The sequence below is a fragment of the Parasteatoda tepidariorum genome, chromosome 9 (genome assembly GCF_982258835.1).
Source record: "Parasteatoda tepidariorum strain Cologne lab strain chromosome 9, Ptep-v5.0, whole genome shotgun sequence".
NCBI lineage: Eukaryota > Metazoa > Arthropoda > Arachnida > Araneae > Theridiidae > Parasteatoda > Parasteatoda tepidariorum.
The window spans coordinates 36263879-36288126 of record NC_141763.1 but is presented as its reverse complement, the minus strand read 5'-3'; the positions used below and the strand labels follow the sequence as shown (position 1 = coordinate 36288126).

Here is a 24248-nt window from a genome sequence, read left to right as displayed (position 1 = left end):
GTATCAAAATAAAAAAAGACATCAGCTTCATTGATGTGTTGTTGTTTATTATTGAAGCAAATTTGACAGAGTGACATTTCGTGTTTGGGAAATAAATTAATGCTTTCTTTAGCTTATTCATTAAAGAAAGTTAAGAAAATCAACTATTTTGAAGTTTAATCAATAAGTTAATATGTAGTATTATCTTTTTACTCTCTATCTGCCAGTTTAATAATATTTAAAAACGAAAAGTTGTTTATTCCAGTAAGTACATTACCTTTCTAGCTATTTTTTAATTAATTTACTCATATATAAGTAAATTATGTTGAAATTTTATTTACTGCTTTTGTAATTGATATTTTACCGTGCATTATTTCTTTTAGTTTGACATTAAATATTATAAATAAGGATAAACCTACGTTAACGCTTGATATGCGTTAAATACTGGATCTGTCTAAAGTCTTTAAAAAAAGGAATTGTTTTTAAATTCCCTAAAATATATACAATTTTTATTGATTCCATTGTTTAGTAAACTGATTTACTTAATTTAATAGAAAATTAGCCATAACAAGATATAGATTTTAATATGTTAAATTTTTGAATTTTTTCTTAATTGACGTAATAAATGCCATATTTTAAAGCTCTAAATTTATTATAACAAATAAAAGGATAAATTGTGCTTGTCCACAATATTTTTATCCTAGAAATACATGACAAGTACGTAGTTGGTAAATTTGTTTGTGTTTCAGTTTATGAATTCTTGTACACAAAGTTCTAATTTTCTATAAGTATTTTACTCCCAATATTTAAGGGAACCCCTTGGTTATAAAATATTTTCTAGCAGAGATTCCAAAAGGAATATTTTCATATTGATTTCATCTCGCCAAGAAGCCAAAGGGAACTTCGAAAAAGCTTTAAAAATGTATAGAAGACTGTCCAGGGTCTCTGTTAGTTATATCTTTAGAGTTGGACCTCTCTAGCAAGTCTGATTTTTATTAAGTATATTTGTTTCCTGAAAAAAGTACTTTTATTTTTTAAGACCAACAGGCGACAGACTCACACATTTACTCATATTATGATTTTTTTTTATCATGTTTTGTCCTTGATGCAAAGTAATGATATTTGTATCTAGATTACAATTTTCAATAATACCTAATATTTCTTTTGAAATTAAAGTGATTGTGTTACATGCTATACTTGTCAATTCATGTACAATTAAGTTTTTTTTTCTTTATTTAACTATGTATCCTAATTTTTTTTTAACACTGGCTAATTTTTTAAACTGTTAACGTTAAAAAAAAAAACAATTTAGTCAGCAAACAAGTAAATTTGTTAAGGTTATTAATCATCATCACAAACTGAAACTGAGTGTGCCAGAAAGTAATAAGAGGTAAAAAAAATTTTATCTGAAAATCAAACAGGGCAGTGCTTAGCAAACCCAGATTAAAATTAGCTCTAGCAACTACAGAAGAGAAAAATAAAAAAAAGAAATACTTTATTCAAAAATTATACGTAAAATCAGAATTATTCTAAAAGTTGCGTATAGTCATTGCTTTATAAGCATTTTTTTAAAAAAATTGGAGTTTCGGTTAGTTGGAAAATGAATTTAAAGCAACTAAATTCGGGTTCTATCAGAGATCAAATTTAAATTTTAAACAGCGAAACAGTTATGATATTATGTACTTAACTAAAAGGCAAATAATCAATTTTACAGTTTTTAATATTTTAAAATGTTGTTAAGTGTTTAATAAAGGCCATGAGTCCAATGTTTAAAAACAATTTTTATTCTATGTAACTTTTAAAAAATTATTTATTTCTAATATATTTCCTTTAACATAAGTGAATTTTTTTACTACAAGTTGTCCTTTAAATGAATTAAATTCCTTTTTTCTATCATTTACTCATTTTTGCTAAAAAATTTCCATATCTGTATCTGTTAATGCCAACTAGAATTGACAAAGCATCAAATGGTTTTTTTCTTTAATTTTTTTTTAATTTAATGCTTGCCTGCAAGGTGACTGAGAATTAAACTCTTTGAAATTGTTTCCTTCTGTATAGATTTTTTAGCTTTTCACATGCTGCTGCCTAGTTGTCGCCAAAGCTTTGCGGTGGCCTTTATGAAAATTTTCTGTTTTTAGATTTAAGCCAATTTTTCTACTTAAAAATTTAGTATTCAGAGTGCCCGACATGGAGCTTTTGGTGTCTGCTAAAACTGTTCTGATGATGCTATTTGAAAACAAACAGAAAATTTTGATTGGTTTTAATCTGAGGAGAAGAGGGGAGGTATTTTTATTCTTCACCTTTTGTTGTAAATAAACAATTTTGTGTAGAATTTAAATGTTTAGAAAACAAACTTTTCAGTTTACAAATTATTTTTCAACACTGCACCGTCAGTATTTTCTTAATCCTTTTACATTTAAATAAAAATTCATAGAAATTATACTTTTAGAAATTGAACATTAGTAGTTTAATTTTCTGAAAGTAACGCTTAAAATAATGATTCACATGAAAAATATGAATTGATTCAAAACAAAAATCAGCATTTAAACGATTAACAACCATTAACTACTCTAAGGTAATAAACTTTTCAGTTCCGCCAGAACATATTCTGGTTTGCCTTGAACTTTATAAGGGGGATCTTATCTCAGATCTCTTTTTTCTTGCGATAAGCAACCTTCTGGAGCTTATCTGACATATATCAGATTAAGAGGATAAGCAACAATAAACTTCTAACATTGAAAAATTAGGAACAAGCTCCAAAAGCTCCATGTCGTGGAACAGACCCATTCATTCTAAATTTACCCCACACCATAAAATCTGAAAAATTAATAGCAAATAACTAGTGAGATAAGTATGATTTATTTAAAAATTTTCAGTCTTCTTCCACCCATCAATAATCAACGATGTCTTCTTTGATGTCTGATCTTCTTTCATTGCTTGAAACTGAAATTCCTGAAGGTCGTAAAAGTTTACAAGATAGTTATGTGAACCTAGAGAAAGTGGCTGTTTATTGTGAGTCTAACTACTACTTATCACCGAACAAGAAAAGTTCCCTTGATGAAACGAAGAATTTTACAACTCAAAGTTTAGCGAGTGTTGCATATATGATTAATTCTCTCTCCTATAACATCCTTCATGTGTTAGATCTTCAAACTAGTCAACTTGCTGAAATGGAATCACAAATAAATCATATTACGCAAGTAAGGTTTGTTTTGTTTTCAATTATTAATTTGGTTTTGGCATGTTTTTCTTGTTTCGTATAAAAACTCTAAGGTAAGTGATGTTATTGATATGTTATGTTTAAATTATTATTATTTTTTTTTTTTAGTATGCAATACATTAAAAAAATGTTTTAAAATCAATAAAATGCAGGTTTGGCGTGATTTAAATCATGATTCGAATCACAATTTAAATAACTTGATTTCTTTTTTTAAAAATCATTGATTTAACTTAACTGTTATTTTTTTAAGAAAATCATTAATTTAAACTAATTGATTTTTCAAAAAATAAATCATTAAATATTTTTATAAAATATTTAGAGTATGATTCTTATTAGTCTATAATTCATGATAATGGTTTTATCTATAAAAAAAATAATGAAAGGGTAAATTATTATATTTCAAAAAAGACTGATAAATAAGTAAAATTAGAGACTAAAACTGGATAATAGGTAGCATTAAACTGTTAATATGCTAGTAATAAACTATTTCAATTATACCCATTTAGTTTTATGTTTATTTGAATATTTAAGTGCTTTTAAAACACATTAACTATGTAGTTAATGTTACCAATATTGAAGAAAGACTTCTTCTGCCCAGAGAAACTTACAATTATTTTTTTCTTTCATGTATTCAGATGTAAATTAATTTACTCTTCATTGGATATCTAACTGATTAATTGTCTCCTTGTCATTAAAATTTTAGGATGTTTACTTTGAATGAAAATAATCGTCATTTTATTTATTCAGCTATTAGTTTGTAAAAATTTAAAAAAAAACATTTCATATAAAAATATCAGTTATAAAATGTTTAATATAAAACTATTTTTTTCTCAGAAATCATAAATTTTGCCTACCCTAATCAAATATGTGCAATTAGAAAATATGACAAATATTTATTTACCTTTATTAAATTATTTTATATTTAGAGGCAGTCAACATATAAAGTAAGATTAAATCTAATTATTAGCCATTACTTTTACAAAAGTATAGTATTTTAATATTAAAGTTGTAATTAATTATTCCACAAGTTAGCAATTAGTCAAAAAGGCACATTAAAATTATTGCTTGGTTTAATAAGATGTTTTATATTAGTCTTTTAATGTATATTACATATTTGATAAATAGGCATGTAGTAGATATATATAAGAGTGATTCTCACGAAATATGACAATTCACTGTCCTTTGCTCCAAGGTCTAATACTAATAATACTATAATACTAAAAGAACTTTTTTTAAAAAAAAAATTAATAAATAGCATTGTTGTTAGCATATTAAAATGACTTTGCACTAGCATTGACTGTTTTGTATAGTTAGAAAATTTAATTGAACTTCAAAATGTCATTTTCCTGACATGTCCCAAATAATGTTTCCAATAATAACTAGCTTCAAAACTTCCCATAAATTTTTCAATATCTGCTTTTTTTTTTTTTTTTTTATCTCAACCAGTGTAAACATTTCTAGAATATACGCAGAAGGTATTATTTACTAAAACTTCGTTTAAAAAAATTTTTTCTGTCAATAATTTGTTTGTCCCAAGAAAATCTGTCATTTTCCTGGCTACTTTTATTTAGTGGTTTATAACCAAAATAGATAGAGCCAGCAATCAATATTTTATGTTAATAGATTGATTAGATGCCCTTCTATATGAACATGTCTTGTTGCATGAATTAAGAACCAATTTTTTGGTTCAAAATCTATTTCAAAAAATTTTTCAAGGTGAGTAGGTTTTTGTGTTGTCATTTTCCTGGCTTCTTGAAATCATTAAAAACCTGTTGTTTTCTGCAGAATATAAACGTCTTAGGCCAAAATATTAAATTAAAGTAAGTTATATGCTATAAAATGGCGAATTTGTCATTATCTTGGCTGTCATTTTCCTGGCTTATGAATACCAGAACATTGAAGTGTTGCCAGGAATTTTTTTTAACTGCTAATACTGTAAGGAGGGAAAGCAAATATTGTCCTAATATCAAGTGTATGTATGATTGCAATATGCTTGAGTGTAATCAAAGTTATTTATCTTATGATTGATTATTATACACAATTTTATTCAGCACCAAAAGTTTTTTTGATTCTTCCTACAGGGGATAAAAAGAATTAATTTAAGCAATTTATGGTCCATCTAACATAAAGGCCTAAGTTGAGTTACCTACTATTAATTTAAAATGACTGTTTTTTAAACTTCTAAGCTAATATGTCATTTTCCTGGCATTCAAGATTTGATGAATTTCTACTTTATTTTTTTTCTCGAGCAAATGTCAATAAACTACACTGCTGCTTGTAAGATATTAATAAATGTAACTAAAGAAGTATACAAAAAAATTTTTTTATTATTTTCAAGACTTTAAATTTGAAGAAACTTTTTGGTCCGAATTGTCATGTTTAGAAAGAATCACCCATATATATATATGTAAAATGATGCAGTCGGACCGAGCAGGAAAACAGACACAGGATTTTAATTAAATCAGAGTAACTTTTATTTGAACATTCTTAGTTGAGTGGGAACGAAGAAGTGATGTTTACTCCATCAGCAAACAGTCTTTCTGGTAGGGAAAATCTTGCAAAAAATCCTAAAATGTCTCTATTTAGGGAAAAGAGGGAAAACTCAGAAATTACTATTGGTTAATTAAATATATCACGCGATTCTCACAAGGCTTAAAAGGAAAAATATCTTTATTTAAATTTATGTATAGTTGGCTAAAAATAGATTTAGAAACAGGATGTGGTTTCTTAAAAGTATCATAAAGTGCTTCGATTTGAAGAATTAAGTAGTAATAAATTAGGAGTTGTTTTATAACGAAGAAACTAACATAAAAAGATTAATTGAAGCTTTTTATGTTACATCCCCCCTCGCCGAAAATTTTCTAACTACTATCAAAAATTTTAAAAATTATCCCTTTGCAAAACTTTCCCTATGATGACACAACTAAAATAAAAAAAAATCACATTGCACTTTTAACAAGATTTCAAAGTAATACGAATTATAAAAAATACATATAAGTACACAATATAAAAAAAATTTCATGAAAGTCTCGAGGGAAAAAAATTTATGTAGCGCTACCATCAAAATGAAGTGTTAGATCTTCATTTTCAATAGTTTTTTGTGATTTAAGTTTTTTCAGTCCTTTTTGAAATCACAGTAAATAAAGTTATTACTCATACTAACACAATTAAAATAAACTTTTCACTATAAGAAAATTTATAAAAACTTTCTTTAAAATGTAAATATTCAAAAACATGAAAATACAAGTGATATGAGATATACAAATACAAATTGACACTTTTTCCAAAAAAAATTTTTCTTCAGGATTTGTACATCTTGAAAATAAAATGTATAAAAAAATTTTGACACAATGGTCTTTAATCTGAAATTTAGGATTTCAGTGTTGTTAGGGGAAAATTTTTGCTGGATTAGGGGCTGTATTCCCCAAAAAGAGGAAAACAGTCCCTAGTCTCAACAATGATGTGCTGGAAGATCCTAGTTTCAATAGATGCTTAAGTTTAAATTTTCTTGGTTTTCACCACAGAGAGAAACTACCATCGCCCCAGATCCTTTAGATTGGGTAAACATTGAACTTGAAGAAGAAAATTTGAAAGGTCGGATCTTCCAGAAAAAAGGGGACCACATGTTCATTGAACCATGTGTAATGTTGTCATATTTGGTGTTTTTAATTTTATTTCAACAATGAAGAATCATTAATTTTAATATAAAATATATTCAATTCCATTTAAATAATTACATGTTTTTTATTCGTGACATAATTTCAGTTTGTCAGGTGGGTGGTACCTTCGCAATTTTGATATATGAACTATTTCTGTATTTTCTTTATTATGAATATTCTTTTTATTTATTTTATAATTAACATCAGAAATTTTTTCAAGAATTATATATGGACCGGAAAAAGTTGGGGTAAGTTTCCTAGTATTGGGGTATTTAAAATCTTCATACATTACAGTATCATTTGGGGAAAATTCAATATGAGTGAATCTTGCATCATAATAAATTTTATTTTTTTCATGATATTGTTTAGTTCTTTCAACTGCAATTTTCCTTGCTTCTTCTATTGGTGGAAAAATTTCTTCAGATAAAGGATGATTAAATGGGAGAGTGCCAAACATTAAATAAGCTGGTGGGAATTTAGTTACTGAATGAGGAGTTAAATTATATTCTTCAGTTACTTCTTTTAATAATTTAGGCCAAGGAATTTTTTTAGAAGAATCATTAATTTTACATTTTAAACGTGTTACAATGGTTTGTCCTAAACGTTCAACTTTTCCATTAGTTTCAGGTCTATGGGCTGTAGTTAACAATTGTTTGATTTTGCTATGTTTAAGAAATTTTTTAAAGTGGGAAGAAGTAAACGCGGCATTTCTATCACTCAAAATACTTTTAGGGGTTTGAATTTGAAAAATTTGGTGCAAAAAATTTACATAAGTTTCCGTAGTTATTGATTTCGATGCAAAAGACCACATATATCGAGTGTGATGATCAATTACTAAAGTTAAATATTTTTTGGTAGAATTGTAATAATTAAAACCACCTACACTATCGATTGCAATTATTTCAAAAGGTTTGTCAACTGGGGGCATTTCCTGAAGTAACCCAAATCTTTTCTGTCTAGGTTTTTTATTAATTTGACAAGTATGACAATGTTTGTTAAAATTTGTTATGTCCAAAGTAATATTTTCCCAATAGTAAACAGGAGTAAGTAAATTAATAGTTTTTTGAATTCCGGGATGGCCAAATTTTTTATGAGTAATTTCAAGTAATTTATGCCTTAAAGAAAATGGAACAACAATTTTGGTAAAACCCTTTTTACGTAAACACAAAACATTATCTATTTTAATAAAATTTCCAGTTAAATTATCATTTTGTTGGGCTTCGCGAATTTCATCTAATTGCAAAAGATGTGAAAAATGGCTTACATTATTTAAATCAACATCACTACTGTGTTCAATATTGTCAGGAATATCTCGAGATAACATGTCAGCTTCAAAGTTTAAGGTGCCTTTTGTGTATTTTATATCATAATCATACATACTTAATAGTAAAGACCATCGGAACAATCTACCTTTCAGATTTTTAACATTTTTTAACCAAACTAAAGCCGCATGATCTGTATGTATGGTAAATTTATTTCCAAATAAATAATGATAAAATTTGTTTAATGCATCAACAATAGCAAGACATTCCAGTTCTGTGATTGCATAATTTTTCTCATAGTCTCTAAGAGAACGAGAATGGAATGCTATTGGATGTAAGACACCTGAAACATCTGGCTGTTTCAAAATTGCTCCAATACCACTTTGACTTGCATCAACAAAAATATGACATGGTAACTTAGGGTTAAATATTTTCAAAATTGGTTTACAAACTAAAGCATTTTTTAAAAATTCGAATGCTTCTTGACATTTGGGAGTCCAACACCAGGGTGTATTTTTCTTTAAGAGATTATTTAATGGTGCTCTAATTTTAGCATAATTATTTATAAATTTATTATACACATTTATTGAACCTAAAAATCGTTGAAGAGATTTAACATTAGTTGGAGGTTTCAAGTTTTTAATTGCTTCAATGTTGTTGTTATCAGGAGTTACTACACCATTAGATATTTCATACCCTAAAAATTGAATTTTAGTTTGCAAAAAAGAACATTTAGAAGCTTTTAATTTTAAGTTTTCAAATCTACATATTTCAAAAATTTCCTTTAGATGATTTATATGTTCTTCAAAATTATTAGAATAAATTATGATATCATCAAAATAATTAGCTGCAAATGAAACTTTATGTTTAGTGAGTATTCTACGTATTGTTCTTTGAAAAATACTAGGGGCGTTCTTCCACCCAAATGGCAATCTTAACCATTCGTATAACCCACTATTGGTGACAAAAGCAAGTTTTTCAGTGTCCTCAGGGTTGATTGGAATTTGCCAATAACCACTTACCATATCTAGCCTACTAAAATAAACACTGTTCCTTAATTTATCTATAAGAGTTTCTATAAGAGGTAATGGTTCTGCATCCGATTTAGTAATTTGATTTAATTTTCTGAAGTCTATACACAATCTACTTTTTTTATTTTCATCTTTTTTATAAGCTAGAGTTACTGGAGCAGAATAGGGAGAAGAGCTTTCTTTAATTATATTATGCTTTAACAATTCTTCAATTTGTTTATCTATTTCCTCTTGTTGTTTTGGGGAAGTTTTGTATGCTCGTAAGGATACTGGTAAGTCTGATGTTAATCTTACCCTTTGAGGTTCAATTCTTATTGTCCCTTCATCATATTTATCTTTAGCAAAAATATCTGAAAAATCTTCTAAAATTTCCTGAAGTTGGGAATTTTTTTCATCATCTTGAATTTGCATAATTCCATCAACATGGTTTTGACAATGTTGCGCACCATTATCACATTTAGTCTCAAGAACATTTGAAAATTCAAGATTATTTTCAGTTTTGCTATTTAAATCTTTATTTTTAAGTCTACTTTTTGTTTTATTTTTCTTAGAATTCTCTTTGTTTACATTTTTATTTTTGTTTATTTTCACGTCCAAAATCTTATTTTCCATAACAAATTCTTCCTTTTGTTTATTTTTATTTGATTTAACATTTTTTCTTTTATTTCTACTTTCCTTATTTTTATTCTTAGCTTTATTTTCTTTATTGGTATTTTTGTTGCAATCATTAACCTGGATTTCAGGAGAAATGTGTAAAGACAAGTTGCTTTTATAATCCGAAAAAGTGATCAGTTTTCTCTGATTTTGCATGACAACTTGTTTATCACAATCTATCACAAATTTAAACCCATTACATTCCTTTAAACCCAATATGGCATAAGGTAGATCAGTATTTAAAATATAAAATTCCACTGACCTAGCTATATTTCCAATTTTTAAATTTAAAGTACAAGTGTGGTTAAGTTGCAAAATACCTTTTGTTTGTTTTACATTAACACAGTTCTTTCTTTCTTTTAGGACATTAAGTTTTTCAAAAAGTTTAGTTGGGATGATATTTAAAGTACTACCTGTATCAATATTTAACAGGATAGTTTTATTTGTCGTAATCGGGTATTTGTCACTTTTATAGTTGTCATAAGTATTTTGTATGTATCCGGATACAATTAATTGTCAATTTTTTGGTTGGTCACTTTCTTGTTCATGCTGAGTTTGATTCTCAGTCATAAAAGAATTAGGTTTGTTTACACAATTTTGGCCCCAATGATAAGCATTGGTTATACCGAGCTTATCACAGTATTTACATGGCTTAGGAGGCAACTCCTGGGAAGCCTGGGCGAAATGACTAGTTTGTTGTTTATTTCTTTGAAACTTTTCATTTAGAATTCTGGGTCTAAATTGGGATTGTTGGTTATAACTTTGATTAGGCCGGGGGAAATTTTGATTTTGTCGAGGATTATAATTTGGATTACTTGAGTTGTTAAAGAATGGCCGCCTTGGTACCCAGCCTTGATATTGTGGTCTATACCCATTAAATTTAGATTCTGGTAATTTTTTAGTTTCAGTTTGGGGCAAGACCGTAGGTACATCATGAATTATTTTCGAGACAATAGTGAGCCATTCAATTGGGGTTTTAGGTTCTTTTAAAACCAAAAGTGTTCTGATTTGGTGGGGCAAACCAATAGATAGACCCTCAATTATATGTTCATTACTTAAATTTATTTTTCGACCCAACTCTACTTTTTCGGTAAAATATGAATTTAGGTCTTTAGCTTGGCCCGAAAATTTTAAATTTTGAAAATCGTTAAAGCCAAATGGAGGTGAAAAATAATGCTCTCTAAAAATTTCAACTATTTCTTGATATGAATTACAATTAAGACAGTTATTAATATACAATTTTAAAGCTGAACCTTTAATGAATTTTTGAAAATTTCTAACTTTCCATTCGTCATTACATTTAGCATCTAGAGTTTGTTTTTCGAAGTGTTTGAGCCAGGATGTGAATTGAACACCAATGTCCGGCTCAAAGACTAGTATGTCTGGTTTATCCTGTACACTTTGATCCATACTTAATTTTTGTAAATTATCACTCAATTCTTCTTCAGAATTATCTGTATTGCTTTTGGCATTTTCATCCATTTTAAATTTGTAATTTTTGCCACTCCGTAAGGGCATTCAAATAACCAAAATAAATTTTAACAATTAAATATAGCATTTAGAAGTAAATTAAATCTCATAGTTGCTTATTTATCGTTACCTTACGATAAACACTAAAGCAAAATTTTAAAAAAAAAATATTCAATTGATCATATATTACAACACATAATATAATCAAAACGAAACTAAATATCCTTTAACATTTTTATGCTAATAATATTAAATCAATTTAATAATATAATATTCCTCGAAGAATAAGTAAATTTCAATAATTATAAGTTTTTGAAAATGCATAAATAAACAATCAAAATAAAAACAATGAATAAAAATTAATAATCATGAAAAATTCATAATCATAAAAATTAATAATCATCACAATGAAATATCAAGAATGAGAAAAAAAAATTTCCGAATATAACCAAAATCTATTATTATTTTCGCTGTTCAAACACCACATATTTTGATAATCAAAAAATATTTCGAAATTATATTATCAAAGCAAAAGCACGGATCGAAGTAAATTTTCATTATATGAATACCATTGAAGAATTTTCCATCGAGGATTATCACTAAACACTGGGAATCACTGCGCGAATCACTGTATTATCACTAAACTGCACACGCGAACAGAATCGTAGCCATTAAGATGAACTTCTGGAAATGTAGAATCGCTGTCACTTTGAAATAAGCAGGAACTCACAAATATGGAACAGATGGTCTTTAGAGGCATGGAATTCTCGAAAAGGGTAAACGAAACATTTTTTTTTTTCTTTCTTAATGTTTTCTCCATAGTCGCACCATTCCAAGAGTAAACACGAGAAGAGTTAGTAGAAAAGGGGAATAAACCATCTTCTTCGTTAAGATGAGTCACTGACTAACGCCGAAATTGATAAATTTGCAGACTATGCTTTCAAGGTTCATCCAAATCCAATTAATTTCGCAGCATTGGCAATGAACTGCTAAGCATTCTCTGTGAAGTCTTCGATCCGTTCGTTAAAAGGCTCAAATCTTCCATCATAGTAGAAGTGTGTTCCTTTAGTTAATTTTTTATTTTTATGTTTTGAAGAAGCATTTAATATTATCCTGCGCCCGTTTCATCAGTTCTTAATATCCTGCTCGGCTTGTAAAATGATGCAGTCGGACCGAGCAGGAAAACAGACACAGGATTTTAATTAAATCAGAGTAACTTTTATTTGAACATTCTTAGTTGAGTGGGAACGAAGAAGTGATGTTTACTCCATCAGCAAACAGTCTTTCTGGTAGGGAAAATCTTGCAAAAAATCCTAAAATGTCTCTATTTAGGGAAAAGAGGGAAAACTCAGAAATTACTATTGGTTAATTAAATATATCACGCGATTCTCACAAGGCTTAAAAGGAAAAATATCTTTATTTAAATTTATGTATAGTTGGCTAAAAATAGATTTAGAAACAGGATGTGGTTTCTTAAAAGTATCATAAAGTGCTTCGATTTGAAGAATTAAGTAGTAATAAATTAGGAGTTGTTTTATAACGAAGAAACTAACATAAAAAGATTAATTGAAGCTTTTTATGTTACATATATATATGACTAAATACATCAAGCAATGAGAATTGATGAAAATTTTTTTCCCATACCCTCTCTCTAGCTCTCTCTCTTTCGAGTTTTCTTCTAAATTTGAATTTAAAAGCCTCTTTGTTAAATAGCATTTTTGACCACCAAAAACATTATCGAACTATTTGAATTATATTGTTTATTTATTGGACAGTTTTTAGAGATGAAACTACAAAGTTTTTTGTGTTTTGAGTTCTTTAAAGCAAGACTTTGCACTTAAATTAGATGTGTTAAAAAAACCAGTTTGCACTTATAGATAGAAATTAGATTTTTAATTTAATAAAATTTGCATGTTCTAATCATTTAGCACATTTTTAATACAGAAAGAACTTTTTTGCCAGTCTAATATTTTATTCAAGTATTATAAGCTGAGTATTTTAGTGATATACTATTTTTATTTGTAACATTTGTTGTTATCTAAAGTCCAGATTTGTAACCTTTTACTTTTGAAATCACTACTTGTTTTATAAAAGAAGTTACACAAAGTATTATTTTTTTCTGATTTTCAGACTGTAAATATATTTAAAGAGAAAGTTGCTCGAAGAGAAATAGGAGTTTTAACGACAAACAAGAATACCGCAAGACACCATAAAATCCTTGCACCTGCCAATCAAGAACGTCCTGTTAAGTACATAAGAAAGCCTATTGATTACCAAGTTTTGGATGATATTGGTCATGGTGTGAAAGCCACAAGCAATACACCTAGATCAAAGAGAACTTTAGCCCCCATTCAAAATCCTTTGAATGGTGCCAGTGCTGGACCTGCTCCAACTACAAAGCCTCCTACTCCTCCGCAACCAGTTCGTGCTGGAGGTGGAACCCTTTCTCTGTCACGATCAACAAAAGAATATCGTACACCTCATCCTCCAATTGCACCTCCTCAAGTCCCCAGTAACTATGCTCCAGCAGGCGTTTTAAGATCCCAAGAAATTAGAAAGGGTAGTGGCTATTCAACACTTCCAATGTCTCTTCCATCATCTCAAATTTCCCAAAGTCTAGCTCTTTCTCAACCTCCTGTTGGAATGGTTCATCCAATGACATCTAGTCATGGTCCTGCGTCTCCTGTTCCTCCACCTCCATCTGATATACATATGACCGAAAGACTTCCTGGTAAAACTAGCTTAATCAATTTTGATTTATCTTTTTGCTAAAGCAGAGTTCTCCCTAGGAATAAAAAACGCTAGGGTGCTTACACACAGGAAAGGGGTCTTTGAGTTTTGAAAGGACACTCATTGTTAAAATTTATCAAAATGTGTAATATTATGTAATACAGTAGAGAACCAATTATCCGGTACCCAGATAACCGGGAAACCAGAAAACCGGGGGAAATTTTGATCGGTTTTCCCGCCATTTTAAACTAGAACGATTATAAAAAAAAGCGGAAATGAACTCATCCTTGAAGTTGAGTAGAGGAAAATGTAAGGAAGGGGAGAATTTTTTTCCCCGTTTACCCAGAGAAACGTCATTTACTCCGTGACCTTGAAGGCAGGGAAGGGAGGAATGTTTTATTTTCTCCTTTAGGCCGTCAATCAAGCTCAAGGGTGTGGCATGCTGATTTCGTTTTCTGTTTAATTTACGAGGGGGGTGGGGAAAATGCATTGCATGCATATCAGTGAACAGAAGATGAAAGAGAAAAATTTATTTATCTATTTGACATCGATTAATAAAAATAAAATCTTTTTCTTCTGAATAAATTCAAGTGCGGTATCATTTGCAAGTTTTTATTGACGTGGAATCACATCTGCTGTAATTAAATATCGTGTTTTTATCAACAACAAAAAAATAAATAAAAGGAGAATTGTTTATTAATTTAAACATAGGATTATTTTATGAAGCAGATTGCAGCTTTGTTTTTCTGATTCCACTATGTTTGATTTTTTTTCTCTTTTCACGATAAATTTCGCACTCAATAAATTAATTCTTTTTATTCATAAATTTTATCATTAGATTTATTTTAAAATTCCGTTGATCTTGCCTTGTTCCGGGTTTCAATATTTATGCTATGCCTTTTTTAACTATCGTTTCGATAATTTTCAAGTGTTTTTATTTAGATTAATAAGTTCTCCTTTTATTTTATCGTTTCCCCCGTATAATTAGGTATGAAATATATTGCGTTATTTAACCAATGGTTTTGTTTATATTAGTTAATTTAGGAATTGTAATTATTTTTAAAAAATAAATACAAGAATTTTGTATTTTTTAATCTTGTTTTTCTTGTCTAAACTTGCAAATTTTTTTATTCTTAAATGTTATTTTTCTACCATTCTTTTCTTCTTTTTAAAGTTATGAGTACCTTTCTTTTTTCCCTTACTTTATGCATTACACTTCCTCCTTGTAATTCGGGTTCGATAAAACATCGATTAACAACACTTTTTGGTCGATCCAGAAAACCGGGAAATTCAGACATCCGGGATAGCGATGGTCCCGAGCATCCCGGATAATTGGTTCTCCACTGTAACTTAATTTGATCCTCAATTTTTAAATTATTCTTCTATATTTTATAAGTATCTTTCACACAGTAATTCTCACTCATAATCAAAATAACAGAAACCTTTTAAGCTTTTGAAAAATAATTGAAGGCAAGCTAAAAAACTATCTCTGTGTATTAACTTTCTTCTTCTTCAAAAAAAAAAGTAAACTAAAAAAGAGATCAATTGATGAGCAACTTTAATTTTTTTTTTTTATATTTTAAACTGTAAATTATGAGAAGATAAATATTTAAAAGTCATTTTTAAATAAGGTCGTCGGGTTACCAAAGCAGGGGTGCCAACCCCTCTGCAGAGGATCAAAATTGTGATGGCGTGTCTTCGGATCATCCTCAGGAATGTTTCCCAGACTGTCGGCAATAGCTCATTGTGCAGCTCTAGTGCGAAGTAAATAAACTACTACAACTAGTACATTTTTAAATATTAAACATTTTTAGACTAGACTACTAGACAACAACTAGAACATTTTTAATTATTTAAAAAATAATCGTAAAATTCAAAATCTCTAAAAAATTCATTAAAATATTCCCCCAAGTAAAAAATATGAATATCTCTGGGGCCGAATATCATGAAAATTTTAATGGACAACTTAAGAAAAATCTTACTAAAATGATGGAATGAAATTAAATAATTATCAGTAACTAAATAAATCAGAAGTGGACTTTTCGTTAAAACAGGTGGTTAAGAAAACACTTTTTCCAGAAGAAAGGCAGTGTTATAAGGGATGACGGCTTATTTTTACAAAAAGGGCAAGGGGGCGCATCTATAGGGATCAAAGAGCAGGTGAGACGGGCCGCCGTTTTAAATATGCTTAGGGAGAGCAATGGCTGATGTTTATCAGTGACAAGGTTGTATACAAGAGAGTGAAATTAGTTGCCATAGGATGCAGTCTTAAAAGATCCTTAGGAGATACTTGTAATTGTTTCAAGGTTAATTATAAATTATACCTTGATTTTCTGCTATTTACGGAAGTTGTGTCCAGCCTTGATCATTGGATTTTGATCGAAAAAAGTTCATGCTCATTAGCTCAGAAAAAGTTCGAAGTTAAATCAATTTAAAAGTTAATTTTGATTTTAATTATGTACACGCATTTTTAAATTGTGTTTAAAGTTTCCCCATATAATTATGTAGCTTTCTATTAGGTTTGTTAGAATTTTTTTTTAAATGTAACTTTTTAAACTTTACAGATTTAAATCTTATCCTAAATTAGGTCAACTAATATTTTAATTTATAGTCAAAAGTTAATTTTATAAAAATATTTAAATTTAAACAAAGGAACTATTTTTTAAAGCTTTTTATGTGTATAATACGAATTAAATAGTTTTTTTTTAACCAATAAAAGCTTTATTTTGTTTACTGAATTAATTTAAATTAGACACTTTAGGATAATAATTAGGGTTTTGATTCTAAGTAATTTATAAGTCCTGAACATGTCTTTTTAGCACATGAAACTTTCAACGACACCTAATAAAAACTTGCTTAATAAACCAATAGTTTAGTGCTCTTTTTAACAATATTTTATTTGACTCCCTATAGTAGAAATTGCATTAAAAAAATTGTAACTTGCTTTTAAATTAATTTTGAGATTATATTTTGTCCTGATAGAATGTTTTGTTGAAATTGAATGTATCCTTTAATATTTCCTCAGAAAAAAAGATTATTATGACTTTATATGTTACTAAACGTTTGGTAAATGAAATATTAAATGAATAAAAACAGAGAAAATTTAATGAGAAAAATTTTTTTACATGTACGTTTTATTTTTATTAATGATAAAATTGTGTTACTTTTTTATAAATAATAACTTATTTTTATGCCACATAAAACTTCTTTTTTTATGAATAACAGAGCAGTGCTGGTTATTAAGAATATTAATTAAGCTCCACAGTTATTTAATTTATGTCTTTGATTCTGTAATTTGAGTATTTTAGTTGAATAGTTATTTTTCTGGTATATTTTCTGACTAAATATTGATATTTTTATTGTTTTTATAGAACCACCCATTCATGTTGCATGGAGTGATCGTCCTGGAAATAGTAAGTTGCTTTTATTATTTATTAAAATCTCAGATTGATAATAAGTTTGCAATATTTAAGTAGTTTTTAATATGCTTAAAACTTTTTTATCTGAGCATTTACAAAACAATAGCAACTGTTTCATTTTATGTTATTATAAAAGATAGTGTTTTTTATTTCCAAACAAAACATTTGACTGGATAAGTTAATATTTTTAAATTAAATGTTTTAAAGTATTGTTAATAAAAAAAATTTAAAATAAAGTTTCCTTAGATATTGACAATTTCAAAACTTGACTATTAAGATATTGTTTAAGGAAGTTTATAAAAGCAATAAATTCTTTAAAAATTTATGTTTGTTTAAATCTTAATTTTTGCCTGATAAACATGGAGGCACATAACAGCACTTTTTAGTAAGTTTATTCTAATTCAACTTCCAACAAAACTTATAAGGTATAAGGTAAACTTCCAGCATAAATATGGAGAAGGGTAGATTTGTGTATAAATATATATAAAATAAAGCACTTCTGATACAGCCAGTTCTCAATTAAAAAAGTCACAATGTTTAAGGCTCCACAATTTTAAAATCAACAGAATGATGTGTCAGCATTAACCATCACCTGCTTTTACTTCTCAGTCTAGTATGTACCTACTGATTGATATATAGAGTTATTTAAAAAACAATTTTATATGAATACACATTTTGCTTGTAAAAAAATCAACTTTTGGTTAACCTCTTAATGATCGGTTAATTTTCAAGAAAACAGTCATAAAAGTGCCTTTTTTTTTATCCCTGAAAATTTGATTAGTGCTGGCATCTAGTTTAAAAAAAAACTAACTATAGTCCATTCCACTTTAAGTTGGCACTGGAGAGAAAGGTAGGAAATGTAATACTCCGCCTTTGAAAAGTAGTTCTTCGCTATTTTGGAATTAATTGCAGTTTAAATGCGCGTACAAATATAAATAAATGTTGCATAGTAAGAAAAGTATATCTTGAAACATTCATTAGAAGTTTTTCATGTTTAAATGTATTTAACTTATAAATACCTTCTCAGTAAAGCGAATGTACAAAGAAGGAGGTGTTTTAGTTTGGTACTGAATTAGTTTTCAAGGACAAGGAATTGGCTCATTGGCTATGTTTCTACACTGGTCAGTCAGCTTTTCCATTCGCCTTGGCTTTGCTTAAGTGTCCTATCTCTTGTGCAGTTCTTATTTCGTTTTTTTTTTTTTTTTTTTTTTTTTTGTATTTGATTATTTAATTTTCTAAATATTAACCTCATCTGTACAATATTTAATTAAAAGTTTTTTCCCCTCAGAATAAATGAAAAGCAAAAAAAAAAAAAAAAAAAACAACACCCCAATAGACAGGTGAATATTATTAAACTGATGACAGTTGAGCATATTTGCTTTGTAGCTAATTCAACATGTGATTTTATTATTATTTTTTTACGACAAAAGAAAAAATTGTTTTCGCTTTGATCGATCTCTGTAAAGATTCACATTTTTCGTCTTTTGCGCCATGTTTAGTTCTGAAGTACAATTCGCTTTTTATAGGAACTTAAATAATGTAAAAATTTAAGATTTTTAGTTTGTTCAATTAAAGGGACTTTTAAATATTATCTGAAATACAATTTCCATAATAGAAGTGTTAATCCGTTACTTATAAACTAATAAAATGTATAGGAATTGAAATAATTTCAAAAAAGACGCAAAATTTGAATCATTAATTTTTTTTAAACATCGAAAGGTTAATTTAAACCAATCAATATTTTAATAATTATTTTTGGAATACAAAGCCCCAAAAGCTGAGAAATCCTTTCCCTTATGTAGAAAATATTAAGATACATATTTCAGTATCTGACAAAATATGTTGAGTCTAAGAGGGTGGGATATGGCAGCTGAAAACATGGGGGGGGGGGAACAAACAGTACGCCCCCCCCATATGGATAATACTAATTATTTTTTTCAGGTAAGTTCTTTTGTCTCTTAGAAGCAAATATTTCAGAAAAAAAAATTTTATAGTAAAAAAAAAACTTTTCTGAAAATTTTTTATTTATAAAAAAAAAGAACAGTAAATATTAGAAAAACATAGGTATGATATTTTTCATGATCAATGATTTCCTGCCTATGTTGACTTTTTCTTCCCCAACAAAACACCAATGAGGGATAAATCGTCTACAATCAAATGTACATTAATCTACAAAAAATAAGCATATAAAAATAAATATTTAAAACAAAGTATTTATGCGCATCTATGCATTTCGTTTTTTTTTACTTAGATTTCAGCAAAAAAGAATCTTTTTAAATATATTTTTTTTTGTTGTTTAAAATTAGTTTCGCTTAATTAAAAAATTATAATAAGAAAAAAAACAGTAAGTATTATAAAACATAAGTATGATCTTTTTCTTGATCGATAATTTCCAGCCTATGTTGACTTTTCCTTCCCCAACAAATCACCAATGTGGGATAAATTAATGTACATTAATCTACAAAAAATAAGAATAAGAATATAAAAATAAATATTTAAAACAAAGTATTTTTGCGCATCTATGCATTTCTTTTTTTTTTTTTACTTAGATTTCAACAAAAAAGAATATTTTTAAATATATATATTTTTTTCTGTTTAAAATTAGTTTCGTTTAGTTAAAAAATCATAATAAGAATATCTGCTTTTTAAGTACTAATTAAGAAATCAGCTTACAACTGGTATCTTAAAATAATAATTATGAGAAATGCTCTAAAAAATCGTGCTCTTTTCCGTATTCTGTACAAAATTTTAGTACGATTCTTGGTTTTTTAAAAAAAAATCGGTGTTTTGCTTTCTTAAACGCCAATACTGGCCACTTTCTCTCCCTTTGTTGCTACCTCATCCCGTACTGACTTAAAGAGTAACCCAGTTTCCATGTAATCCGGTCTACCTACCTTTCTCTCCAGTGCCAACTTAAGGTGGAATGGACTATATCTACAATTACCTTAAAAATATCCTGGTACTGCCATCTGGTGTGCAAAATGAGAAATAAAATGTTTTCTGGGCTAAAGAAATGAATTAGTTTTATTCTTATTGGTGTGTTACTACTTAACACTCCAACCCGGAAATATCACGGGAGCGAGAAATAGAGGGTGAAACTTCACTCCATCATTTTCACAGAAGCGAGAAAGAAGAGGTTAATCATATTTGTTTTTATTGACTTATAAGATTTTCAGAATACTGTTTTGTAGTAATTGGTATTTGATAGAATTACATATGACAAAAATATTTTTTTTAAAGGAATTGAACTATGGAGACCTGTACTTAATATAATCATCATGTCAGTTACTATTTTGGCTTTCTTCATCCACTACAAATAATTATTATACATAAAATTGTACTTTCGAGGAAGCGAAATGATTTTTTAAAAAATTTTTTGCACCCTAAAACTTAAAATTGTTGAACATTCATAAATTAAAATTAAGCATTCATATCATATTGAGTAGTTCATTTTCATGCACAGTTCTTTTAATTCTTAAATAAATAATCATAACTAAGTTTGAAAATATCTTTAATTTTATTTTTTAACCATTTTATCACAATTATTATTTTATTTCCATTAGTCTCACCACCATTGCCACCACCTCCTAAGGATGACAATTACCATGACAGTTATAATCCTCCTTCACCGCCTGCATTTATGAGAAGAATGGAACCCGATTGGGTACCCAAAAATTTTGTGGAAAAAGGTAACTGTAATCATTGTCTTTACTGCTATTCCAACAGAACACAGAAAATATAAGATTCTCTAATTACAAGGGGTTCTCAAAAAACATTTATAATTTGAGATGAATACAGTAACAATTTAACTTGAAAGAGGCGTAGTTATTTAAAATTATTTGATCTATGCATTAATTTGTATTGTGTGTTAACAGCATATATTTCAAGGCTAATGTCACACTGAATGAATAAAAAAAATTATAGAGACTAAAACAAATATTTTTGGTATGTATTACTATTTAAAGTATTGAATTGATAGTTTTCACAAAAAGCCATTTATTTGGGAACATCGCTATAGTTCTGAAAATTCATCATGCTGATTTATGATTTTTGGTATTATTGTTAGCATTAATGTATCAAAAACTATCGCAAAGAAATAATCAAGATAATTTAAAATAAAAAAAATAAAAAATTCTTAATAGTTATTTATAAATATCATAACAATTCCCAAACTTTCCCAATTTGCAGCACTCTTATGAGACTTAAAATTATCTTATAGTGCACTAGTCATATTAATTGTTTGCCTGTGGTATATTATTTATTGTACACATCATGCATATTTCATATATATAAAACAGCAGAAACATATTATTATTAAACATATGTTTCTGTTATCTTATATAACAGATATATAAATAGGATTATAAACAGAGACTATGGGTGTAAGCAGGAAGAATATGAACTAATATAATTCACATTCAAAATCCACTCAAATAATTTGATTGATATTAATAAGAAGTTAGAAGTATAAATAATATTAGGAAAAAGTATAATAAATCTGAATTATTATCCACGCTTAAAGGTATTGCTAATTCATTCAATGCGATGAGTGAGTTTGTATCTCATTGTCAAACTTTTCAAATACTAGAATAAGTTTGATACAGCTACTTCTATTTATTTTGCCCTATTTATTTTTGAGCAATATTTATTTATTTATCCAAACTTTACACATGCAAAGAGATTGAAAACCTCCATAGCTTCTTTGCTTGGGACGGGAAACTCATTTCTTACAGATATCTAAAGCTGAATCAAGTCTACCTTGAAATTTTCTCCTCAGAATAAAAGAAGCAGGAGCAGATGTTCCAGTTGGGTGGTCAGTTAAACATGGAACCCCCATTGTAAGCATACTTGGTACACATTTTATTTACCCACTTAAGGGACAAGTCAATCTAGCCCAATCTAAGTCAATCTGAGTCAATCTAGCCCATACTGAGGATTGTAACGCGTACTTGGGGCACAGCAGCATGAGGCACATCACTCAGCAGCCTTGCAACAAATTATTATCAAAGAATTAATCTTAAACTTTGAAGTCATGGTCATTACATGGTACCTTAGGATGCTGATGTGTGTTTATTGTATGCTCATTCTTTGTGTTTTGAAAAATCTTGTATTGTCTAAGTTCTCCCATCTTTATTACAAATCAACACAGCAACTGCCATAGTTGATTGACAGATTGCAGTTGGAAGCAGCAATGTAAATTCTTTTTAGAGTATTATTTATATTTTTATTGGAAAAGATCTATTAAAATGTAGTTAATAAATTGAATTTTATCACTTATTCAATGAACAGAAGTAATACTTGTCAAGTAGTTTTAGTTAGTTTTTTTTTATCGTCTAGCAAACTTGAAAGTTTTTGATTATGAAAAATTATTCTGATATCTCTTTGAGATTATTTTTTAAAGTATTTATTCAAAGTTTTGATATATTTCTAATTGTGACAATAAAAAACATTTATCAGCATGGTAAATTTACGTAACTGTCCTGATAGTCTTAAATAGAAGACTTTTTACAAAAATTATCAATTCAGTACTTTATAAATACAAGTTGAAAATGTTTGATTTAGTTTCAGGAAGATTTTTCATTTATTTATTCAATTCAATATTAGCCTTAAAATATCAAATTTATTATTATATAAAAAAAAAAAAAAAAACATTGCTGTTGCATACTTCTCAACGCAAATTAGTTTGTATAAACTAATTTGTATTTGTATAAACTAATTGCATATCAAGTAATTTTTAAAAAACATCCCTTCCCAAAATTAAATTGTTATGATCTCAAATTATAAACAATTTTTGTAAACACCTTGCAGTTAGAGAATCTTATATTTTACATAATATTTTTTAAGTAATAATAAGTTCATGTAATTATACCCCATGATTTGTATGCATTATTAAATTTTATCTATTTAAAATTATCAAATCCTTAAAAAATTACATTCTTAAACTTAAAGTATTACATATTTCGGAGTAAAATTTCACACAGTTGGTATTAATAAATCTTTCCATAAGTTATAATTGACTTATTCTTTTAACTATGCATTAATGTTTTAAAGTTTAATTATATTAGTTAAGATAAAAACATTTTATAGATTTACTCATAAATTACTGTGAAGTGAATGACTTTATAATTTCACTATTTTTAAATGTTAATATTTTCCTTCAATCTTTTCTCTTAAACTTGGTTAAAAATCATTAAAACCCTATTTACTGTGAATTAAAGTAATGAAAACTATAATTAGTTTTTAAAATTGTATGAGTAAAACCTTATTTACTATGAATTATAGTAATCAAAACAAAAATGTTGAATATATTTTTAATACCATAGTACTATTTCATTTTAAAAAAATATTATTTATTAATTTATTTTACTACTTTTTAGTTGTAGCTATTTATGATTATTGTGCTGACAAAGAAGATGAACTATCCTTCTCAGAGAATTCTATAATTTATGTTGTTAAGAAAAATGATGATGGTTGGTATGAAGGAGTCATGATGAATAGTGCAGGCGGTGCAGTGACTGGCCTTTTTCCAGGAAATTATGTAGAGCCATGTTTATAAACAGGAGAGAACATGTGGTTTGCATGAAAAATTCTTCTTCATATAAAAAGAAAGATACATATTCAAAAATGTGTGTTTTTTAAATTTTTCATTTGTGCAATTTGTTGAGCTTTCTCATTTGTTTAAAAGGTCAACGTCATGAGCTATTTATTTCATATTTTTAAAATATTTTGTGCGAGTAGTTTGAATACTGCCATAGGAAAGAAATACTGCCAAAATGCTACTCATTCTTATTTATAACATAGATTATTCATTCAAATACTTGACT

At 27.8% G+C, this 24248-nt stretch overlaps 1 protein-coding gene across 1 annotated transcript; it reads left to right on the top strand.

The window, feature by feature from the left end:
• The first annotated feature begins 5 nt into the window (after window positions 1–5).
• On the top strand, window positions 6–24033 carry LOC107442077 (abl interactor 2). The gene is made up of 6 exons (XM_043055649.3): window positions 6–243; window positions 2856–3179; window positions 13406–14006; window positions 17377–17418; window positions 20988–21113; window positions 23802–24033. The coding sequence occupies exons 2-6, from the start codon at window positions 2883–2885 to the stop codon at window positions 23978–23980; spliced, it is 1245 nt and encodes a 414-aa protein (XP_042911583.1). The 5' UTR covers window positions 6–243; window positions 2856–2882; the 3' UTR covers window positions 23981–24033.
• The last annotated feature ends 215 nt before the right edge of the window (window positions 24034–24248 follow it).